This window comes from Lepus europaeus, chromosome 12 (assembly GCF_033115175.1).
Source record: "Lepus europaeus isolate LE1 chromosome 12, mLepTim1.pri, whole genome shotgun sequence".
In the NCBI taxonomy this organism is placed as follows: Eukaryota; Metazoa; Chordata; class Mammalia; order Lagomorpha; family Leporidae; genus Lepus; species Lepus europaeus.
In genome coordinates, this window is record NC_084838.1 from 26,517,508 (window position 1) to 26,527,142 (window position 9,635).

The 9,635-nt window shown below is 57.4% G+C and overlaps 1 protein-coding gene across 1 annotated transcript; it reads left to right on the top strand.

Moving 5' to 3' along the window:
* Positions 1–4,038: 4,038 nt before the first annotated feature.
* On the top strand, positions 4,039–8,087 carry KLF4 (KLF transcription factor 4). The gene is made up of 5 exons (XM_062207802.1): positions 4,039–4,415; positions 4,523–4,643; positions 5,255–6,245; positions 6,343–6,507; positions 7,469–8,087. The coding sequence occupies exons 1-5, from the start codon at positions 4,411–4,413 to the stop codon at positions 7,642–7,644; spliced, it is 1,458 nt and encodes a 485-aa protein (XP_062063786.1). The 5' UTR covers positions 4,039–4,410; the 3' UTR covers positions 7,645–8,087.
* Positions 8,088–9,635: the final 1,548 nt, after the last annotated feature.

The following is a 9,635-nucleotide window of genomic DNA, read 5'->3' on the forward strand; positions in this document are numbered from 1 at the left end:
AGAATAAGAGAGAGAGAAAGAGACAGAGGAGAGGAGCTAGTGAGGAGAGAAGATAGAGCAGAGAGGAGCCAAGAGAGAGAGCCAAGAGAGCAGGAGAGGAGAGCCAAGAGAGCAGAGAGACCAGAGAAGGAGGCTAGAGAGAAGAACCAAGAGAGCGCAGGAGAGAAGAGCCAAGAGAGCACGTGTTCAGGAACAGGCCCTTTTAAAACTTTGCCTGAGGGCGGGCAGGGAAGCAGGAGCAGCGAATCCCATTAGGATGGGGGTGGAGCCTGGCTCAGGTAGCTGGGCCATGCGGCCACCTGGTTAAAACTGCACCAGTTTCCTAACAGGTGCTACTAACACCCCCCCCCCCCCTTGTTCCACAAGGAAACAGGCAAAGTGAATCAGCAGCTTGCCCATCTAGAAAGCAGCTGAGCCAGATTAGGAGACCTAGGGACCACGTCCACCTTCTTACCCTGTACGACCCAAGACTCAGCTGAAAAGGAGGCAGTGGGAGTGGAAGCTAAGAAAAGTTTGTCACCTTGTGAAAGACGCGAGTCCCCCGTTCAGTTACTTGTTAGTAGTGATTTCATTTCCAAGCAATTTGAATACTTAAAATCAGCTCCTGGGGCAGACATTTAAGGTAGTACCTAAGACACCACACGGGACACCTGCATCCCACCTGAGCTCCTGAGTCTCCAGGCTCCACTCCCAGCTCCAGCTTCCTGCTAATGCACACCAGCTGATGGCTCAAGTACCTGGGTCTCTTGTCAAACGACACCAGGGTTGCAAGGCTGAGTTACAAGCTCCTGCCATGGGCCTGGCCCAACACTGGATGGATGTTGAGGGCACATGTGCAGGGAACCAGTGGATAAGTTTCCTGTGTCTGTCTCTGTCTGCCTTTCAAATAAAATTGAAGTTAAAGCACTTTTAAAAAAAATAATGTCTTGCATTAATAAAAAGCAGCTTTTCCTGAGCCCTGCAGTAGTGAGCCACAGACCCCACACCACCCCCAGAGCCCAGGCCCCTGGGAGCACACGATGTGCCGAGCTCAGACAGAAGCATGGGTGCAGAGTCCTTCACTGGCGACGTTCGGAGCCTCTTTACCAGATCACACCCCTCCGTGACTCCACATTAATCCCCTAGCACCAGGAGCTTCCATCACATCTCTTGCCAACCAATGCAGGCTGTGCTTGCAAAAAAAATTATTTTATAACTCCAAGGACATTAATAATTAACTTCCATACCACAAAACTTGTAATATCAGTTTGCTGAAATAAAGTCACCGGTAAGTATTTAATTCTTCTGTAAAGGGTGTCTTCTATTATTATTATTTTAGAGTGCAATTTAGTCATGAAAGGTTTACTCGGCCTCATGTTTATAAGTTATATAGGGCAGGGATTTAACTCTTCTGGCCCTACCTGTTCCAAGGAGAGGGAGGGTCATAACCCTGTTGTCACAGCAAGACCTGCCTTGAAAGGAACCTACAGTTCCTTTCCTCTTTTAGCAATCTGGGGTGAATCTAGACATTTCCCTTTATGATGCAATCAGGACTAACCAGCTCGTGGCCGGCCACGGGGACACACTGGTTTCTCCCCTTCGGAAAGCCGTTCGGGACGTACAAGTTCAACTGTCTCCACTGAGTTTCAGAATCTTGTCTAAATTGTGACATAATAATAGTAGCTCTCTAATTCATCTGGGCATTGTTTTTTCATTGTGGTGGTTATGGTGAGGTGTTCACACACACACACCCCCACCCCCCCAGGGCCACTGCCTTAGATAAATAAGAGTAAAGTAGAAAGCATCTGATGGGGAATCCCAAGGTTGACAGCTGCCAATCAAGGACTCACCCAAATACACCAGGGTTTACGGATCTTGGCCTTAATGCAAAAGTGAGTTAACTTTTCCAAGCAACCCTCAAGTCCTCGCATCCCAAGACGTTTTGTCATCTCAACGAAAGGGGCACGGGCAGGAGGAGCAGGTGTGTTCCCGCCTTGGTTTCTCGGTGTGAAAAGGGCATCGTGTTGGGAGTTAAGGTCCCAGGCCCTGCCCCCTGGGACGGCGTTGGACCCCTCCGTGCCACCGCAGGCCTGGCCCCGGGGTTTCCCGTCCAAAGCCCGGCGAGAGGATACAAGTCAAAGTCAAAGGCGCCCAGCGCCCTGGCTCCGACCGGGCGTCCTGGCGCTGGCAGACTGAGGCCAGTCGATTCATTCGGGGCGCGCTGCATTCCACGAATGCTTCTGTGGTCGGCGAGGAGTGGAAAAATCAGGGCTAACAAATACGCCGAGGAAACCTAATAGGTACCAGAGTCGCGCGATTCAAACAAACAGGTGACAACGACAAAAAAGTATGAGGCCACCGGAGCTCCAGAAGGGCGGACACGCGGCTCCGCGCGCAAACAGCGACCCCTTCGCCCAGCCCCCTCCCCCGGGCCGACCCCGGCAGGGAGCGCGGCGTGGACGGGCCCGGGGGCTCGGCGGAGGGGTGGGCGGAGCCGGCCCCGCGCGCCGCGGTCCAAAGTAAACAGCTCGCAAGCCTACGTTTAGCGAGTGATACCGAACACCACGCTCACGTTTAAAAAAAAAAAAAAGAAAGACTGTTTGCAGAGATGAGGGCGAAAACATTTCCCGGCTGGAAAATTACTGATCACACACTCGGGGGAACGGGGGTGGGGAGGCGGCCGGAGCCGACCGCGGGAACGATCGCCGTTTCCCCGCCACTCCGCGGCGGGCACGCACGGCTCGTCCCGGGGCCGGCGCACGCCTCCCGGGAGCCAGGTCCCCCAGCGGCGGCCGCTTTCCCCATGGCTGAGTCCCCTTCGCCCATTTCGGGTGGGCTCGACCTGCCCGGAGCCCGAGCCAAAGGGCGCAGATGTGGCGCGTGACCTTTGCCTCGCCATGTCACCTCTCTATGACTCAGTTTTCTCATCCAAAAAGTGGGCAGCAGAGTGCGTGGCTTGTCGAGGGCTTCGAGACGCCCGGCGGGAAGGTGTCTCCGCCTTCACAGCCCCCCCCCTTCCATCCCCAAATCTCCGGCCCTTTCACTCTTTTTCCGCCTGGGGGAACGATGCACGCCGTCACCCCGGCCCCCCATTGCAGTCTCTTTTCACCGGTATTCCAAGCGCAAGCCTCTGCTCCGGCCTTCAGGGGCTCCCAGTCCCTCCCTGGCCACAGGGCGCAGGGCACCCGCCGCCCCTCCAAGCGTGCCCCCACCCCACCCCCACCCGGCAGGAGGCGGCGCGCGGACCGTGAGCGGCCAGGCCCACGCCAGCACCGGCGCGCTGCGGGCCGGGCGCCCAGCTCCTGCGTGCGTAGGGGCGAGAGGGAGGGCTGGGATGAGTCACGCGGATAATCGCGCTCTTCTGAGCGCGCAGACAGCACGGCGAGCGCCGACCCGACCTGGGGGCGCGCCCCCTGCCTTCCCCCCCCCCCCAGCCTCCGCCAGCGCGCGCCTCGAACCCAGCAGCCCGACTAGGGCGGCGCGGAGGGGCCCAGTTGCGCGACGACCGGACCTGCGCCGCGGTCCCCGCGCCCCGCGCCGGGTCGACGCCGCCACCGCCGCCGGCGTCAGCGCGGCTCCAGCCCGCCAGCTGCCGGGCTGGCGTCACGGCCCGGCCCGGCCCCGCCCGCGCCCCTCCCTCGCCCCCGCCCCCACGTGCGCCGAGTTTGTTTATTTAGCTGCCATGGCAACGCGCGGGGGGCGGGGAGAAGAAAGGGAGGGGCGGGGCCTGACGACGGAGCCTGGCGCGCGGCGGGGAGGAGGCGGGGGAAGGTGGTAGCCGAGGAGTTATAAGTAAGACGCGCGCGGCGGCCGCCGGCAGTTCCCCGGCCCGAGAGAGCGAGCGCGGCTGCGGGCGCGCGGGGAGCAGAGGCGGTGGCGGGCGGCGGCGGCACCGGGAGCCGCCGAGTCGCCCCTCCCCGCCCCTCCGGCCCCCCACCCACCCACCCGCCCGCGGCCCGCGCCCATGGCCGCGCGCGCCCCGCGCAGCCCCCAGGACTCCGCGCCCTGCGCCGCCGCCCAGCCCGCAGCTCCGCGCCACCGCGGCCATTCTCACCTGGCGGCGCCGCCCGCCCACCGCCCCGGCCACAGCCCCTGCGCCCACGGCGACAGCCGCAGCGACAGCGGCGGGGGACGCTGCTGAGTCGACGAGAGGGCAGCCTGGCCACCGGACCTACGTACTCGCCTTGCTGATGGTCTATTTTTATAAGAGTTTACAACTTTTCTAAGAACTTTTGTATACAAAGGAACTTTTTGTTTTTTTTAAAGAAACATCTTCAATTTATATTTAATCGGAAGAAGAAGCATCTCGGGCAATTCGGGGTTTTTGGTTTTAGCTTCGTTTCTAAGGTTTACCCCCACCCTTCGCTGGCTTTGGGGTTCGGGTACCCTCGCTGCTTCGAGCTCCCGAGGACCGTCTGGGCCCCCACATTAATGAGGTAAGAGGCGCGGGACGCTGGGGGCAGGGAGGGGTGAGGCGCGGTGGGCCGCCGGCCGCGAGTGGCCCCTGACTCCTGCCTCCGTGGGCGCCCCGCCCGGCCCGCAGGCAGCCACCTGGCGAGTCTGACATGGCTGTCAGCGACGCGCTGCTCCCGTCCTTCTCCACGTTCGCGTCTGGCCCAGCGGGAAGGGAGAAGACACTGCGTCCGGCAGGTGCCCCGAATAACGTGAGTGCCGCCGCGAGCCGACCGCAGCGCCCGGGCTGGGGGCGGGCGGAGCCCTGGGGTCACCTAGAGCCACCGGGCGAGGGGAAGGAGTGGCCACCACGCACCGACTGCGCTGCGGTGCCGGGATGGCTTCTGCGCCCTTGACCGGGGGTGTCTGTGCGTGTGGTCCCGGCACCGCGGAGCCGCCAGGGGCGCACGGCGGGCCCTCACATGTCCCAGGGCGCGCAGGCGGTAGGGTGGGCGCGCGCGCGAGGTGGCTGAGTCCCTAGACGCCGGCCGAGCGAGCCCGAAGGAGCTCAGCGCGTGGGCGGCCCGGTGGCGAAGGCGCATAGGGAGAGCCTCGGTGTCCCAGTTCTGGGGGTGGCGGGAGAGTCCCCGGGACCAGGTGCTCGCTCGCTCTTGCTCGATCGGACAGACGCATACCCTGTTCCCCGACCCAGGTGTGGGCTGGGGTTGCAGCGCTGGCACCTGGAGTCTCCGGGGAGCCCTATGCCTACCAGTCCCGGGGCCTGGGCGGCGCTGGTGCGCTTGGTGCACCAGAGCGTCAGGACCGCGGGTGACAAGAGGGGACCGCCACTGACGAGCTCTCCTTCCCCTCCCCGTCCCCACAGCGCTGGCGGGAGGAGCTCTCCCACATGAAGCGACTCCCCCCGGTGCTTCCCGGCCGCCCCTACGACCTGGCGGCGGCGACTGTGGCCACAGACCTGGAGAGCGGCGGAGCCGGCGCGGCTTGCGGCGGTAGCAACCCGGCACTCCTGCCCCGGAGGGAGACCGAGGAGTTCAACGACCTCCTGGACCTAGATTTTATTCTGTCCAACTCGCTGTCCCATCAGGAGTCGGTGGCCGCCACCGTGTCTTCGTCGGCGTCTGCCTCTTCCTCGTCCTCCCCGTCGACCAGCGGCCCTGCCAGCGCGCCCTCCACCTGCAGCTTCAGCTACCCGATCCGCGCCGGCGGCGACCCGGGCGTGGCGCCGGGCGGCGCGGGCGGCGGCCTGCTCTATGGCCGGGAGTCTGCGCCCCCTCCCACGGCTCCCTTCAACCTGGCGGACATCAACGACGTGAACCCGTCCGGCGGCTTCGTGGCCGAGCTCCTGCGGCCCGAATTGGACCCGGTGTACATCCCGCCGCAGCAGCCGCAGCCGCCAGGTGGCGGGCTGATGGGCAAGTTCGTGTTGAAGGCGTCGCTGAGCGCGCCCGGCAGCGAGTACGGCAGCCCGTCGGTCATCAGTGTTAGCAAAGGCAGCCCCGACGGCAGCCACCCGGTGGTGGTGGCGCCCTTCAGCGGCGGGCCGCCGCGCCTGTGCCCCAAGATCAAGCAGGAGGCCGTCTCTTCGTGCACCGTCGGTCGGCCCCTGGAGGCGCACTTGGGCGCCGGACCCCCTCTCAGCAACGGCCACCGGCCGACCGCACACGACTTCCCCCTGGGGCGGCAGCTCCCCAGCAGGACTACCCCGACCCTGGGTCCCGAGGAACTGCTGAGCAGCAGGGACTGTCACCCTGCCCTGTCGCTCCCTCCGGGCTTCCATCCCCACCCCGGGCCCAACTACCCGCCCTTCCTGCCGGAGCAGATGCAGCCGCAGGTGCCGCCGCTCCATTACCAAGGTCAGTGTCGGGGCTGGGGAGCCGCGCGCGCGGGCGCGTGTGCCGGCCCTCCGGGGCGCACGGGACGGTGCTGACCCCGCCTTCTTCACCTTCCCAGAGCTCATGCCACCTGGTTCCTGCTTGCCGGAGGAGCCCAAGCCAAAGAGAGGCAGGAGGTCGTGGCCGCGGAAAAGGACAGCCACCCACACTTGCGATTACGCGGGCTGCGGCAAAACCTACACAAAGAGTTCTCATCTCAAGGCGCACCTGCGGACCCACACAGGTAGGGGGGCGGAAGCCGCGGAAAGGCCTCGTCCTGACGTCCTGACTGGCTCCGAAGGCCAACCACCGACACTTTTATTAGCCTCCCCCCGCCCCTCGGGCCGCCGGCCCAGGCTGCCTCCTTTCCCCGAGGTCCAGAGCACAGCAGACTGGCGCCTACTTTTTTGTCCAGGAGCCTTGTGCTAGAGGGGTGGTATCTGTGCTTGAATGTGCTTGTTAGGCTTTTAAAAGGCTGGGAGAGTCTAAAGGCGGTATATGTGGGCCGGTGTTAGCTCCTGCAAAGCCTTGCCCTTGTAATCAAGAAATATACTTTGCGAAAGCGCGGTGGCTTCTTTTAAATCGGTTTTAAATCTCAGACTGTTTGCACTGCATGTTGCCTTTGGGGATTCACCCTCCCCTTTATGCTGTTTAGTTCTACTCTTGGTCACGATTAAATTCCAAGACCTCAGTAATGTTTGTCATTGCTGGAAGCTTCTGCTTTAAGATGGTTCCTTAATCTCCAAGTCCATACATAAGGTCTTTCAGCTTTTATGAAAAGGACAGGGGGAAAAAACAAAGCCACCTGTGGCTTTTCAGATAAGATCTTGCACCATTGGGTTTGGTCAGGAGGAGACATCACCAATCATTTTCCAAATTTCATTTCCACCGCTGATATCTTGGCTCAAAAAAAAAAAAAAAAAAAGAAATGAAAGCATTAGCTATTGGAGGCACAGTTTGAGGTGTGGGTGTGTTTCACTGCTTACTCTTCCTGTGAGAACAAGAGCAAATACGTAAGACGCGGTGTATTATCGCTGCTTATGACCAGAAATTTGACACGGCCCCTCAGTGGCTTAGCAAGGTTCCTTGATGCTTTTTGGCGTGGGGGGCGGGTGGGGAGATGGCTTCCTATCGGGCCTCTGGTTTTGAAAAGGGCCTGGGTTAAAGCAGTGGCCCCAGTGGCATTCTCTTCTTTCCCTCTCCAGGTGAGAAGCCCTACCACTGTGACTGGGACGGCTGTGGGTGGAAGTTTGCCCGCTCCGACGAACTGACCAGGCACTACCGCAAACACACCGGGCACCGCCCGTTCCAGTGCCAGAAGTGCGACCGGGCCTTCTCCAGGTCGGACCACCTCGCCTTACACATGAAGAGGCACTTTTAAACCCCACACGGTGGACAGGACCCACACTGCCAGAAGCGAGTTCAGTATTTTTCGCCTTTCACACTGTCTTCCCGAGGAGAGGGGAGCGCAGCCGGAAAGCACTACAGTCATGGTCAAGTTCCCCGCGAGTCAGCTTGTGAGCGGATAATCAGGAGGAAAGAGGAATCCAGAAGACAAAAATCAAAGGACATTTCGGGTCTGTGACTGGATCTTCTACCATTCCAATTCCAAATCCAACTTGAATATTCCTGGACTTAACAAGGAACACCCAGGGGGGTGACTGGAAGTTGTGGATATCAGGGTATCGATTAGATCCATGAGTTGGGGGGGTGGGGAGGGAAGACCAGAATTCCCTTGAATTGTGTTTTGATGCAATATAAGTATAAAGATCACCTTGTATTCTATTTGCCTTCTAAAAGCCATTATTACCATGTTAGAAGAGGGAAGAAATTCAGGTACAGAAAACGTGTGTTCATAGCCTAAACGATGGTGCTTGGTGAGTGTTGGTTGTAAAGGTACCAAACGAGGAAGCCAAAGTTCTCGAACTGCTGCATACTTTTGACAAGGAAAATCTATTTTTGTCTTCCGATCTACATGTATGACCTAAGTCAGGTAAATAGACCTGGTTTAACTTTAACATTTTGATGCAGACAGTCTGTTATGCACTGTGGTTTCAGATGTGCAATAATTTGTACAATGGTTTTATTCCCAAGGATGCCTTAAGCAGAACAAATGTGTTTTTCTATATAGTTCCTTGCCTTAATAAATATGTAATATAAATTTAAGCAAACTTCTATTTTGTATATTTGTAAACTACAAAGTAAAATGAACATTTTGTGGAGTTTGTATTTTGCATACTCAAGGTGAGAATTAAGTTTTAAATAAACCTATAATATTTTATCTGAACAATGGTATCCTCGTTTTTGTCCTGGAAAAGCATGTAACAGGTTTCAGCTGGAACATCTGGGAAGGTGGGGCATGAGAGCAGTACACTTTAAAAGCCAGCTTCCCTCAGCAGAGGTTCAAAGACTTGTGTAAGCTGCTTAGTCACAGCAAATGTATGTAGGTGCCGTCGGGCGAAAGCTCTGAGTATTGGAAATTATAAAGTTAACCAGTCGGTCTAGCCTTCTGACAAACGGACATAAAGCTACACAAAAGCAGTTTCCTTACCTGAGTGGTTTTCCCGGTGGAAGGAAGTCAATTACCCTTCACTTTGCTGAGTTTAATTAATATAAAAGTAGTCAGCCGGACAGACATTCCAGTTTCGCATTCTAGAAGACGTTTATGGGGTGTCTTCAATTAAAAGCAAGTGAAAATAGAAAAGTCCTCCCAGCGGAGGCCTGGCCTTGCACTAGAGAACTGGAGTAACAAAAGAAGCTGCTTCCTAGGGCAGGCAGCCTGGGAGCACAGTTCCACAGTGCCCTCCTGAGGATTAGAAGGTTTTTCCTATGTGTGAGTGAGTGTGTGTGTTGCAGATACTTTGTTTCTATTGGTGTAGGTAAGGAAGTCAGAACTGGAAGGTGGGTTTTAAACCTCATCGGTCCCCCTAAGACACAGTTCATTAAAAATTACTCAAACTAACCAAACTAACTAAGTCTGAAATGTGTAATTTTTTTTAAGTTGGTAGCATTTATATGTCTGGAGTTAAAGTCTTAAACTGCACTATTATAGTCACAAGTGTTTTGAGGGGGAAGCCCAAGGCCTTGAGGTTCAGTTGTGGTTGTCACAAAATGGAAAAAGCCTTCGCAACACTTGTTGACACTTTGTGTAATGATGATGTGGGTGACTAATATTTCACATCATCAAGGGGACGGGAGCTGACTGGCATTTTCTTGAGTGCTTATTAACTGTCTATTATGTCTAGAGTCCACAGGTGTGTTTGTACCACGGGTGCATTTTATAAACGGAATAAAAAATAGGAATTCCTAAGAGGTTCGTTGGTGGATCAACAAAAAGTATTTTCTTTGGCTGTCGAGAGTCCAGCATGACTG

What these genes read in the sequence shown, in the direction of transcription:
- KLF4 (XM_062207802.1), top strand. An exon ending in GCCGCCGCTCCATTACCAAG is followed by an intron (nt 6,246 to 6,342) that starts GTCAGTGTCGGG and finishes TCACCTTCCCAG; the next exon opens with AGCTCATGCCACCTGGTTCC. An exon ending in GCACCTGCGGACCCACACAG is followed by an intron (nt 6,508 to 7,468) that starts GTAGGGGGGCGG and finishes TTCCCTCTCCAG; the next exon opens with GTGAGAAGCCCTACCACTGT.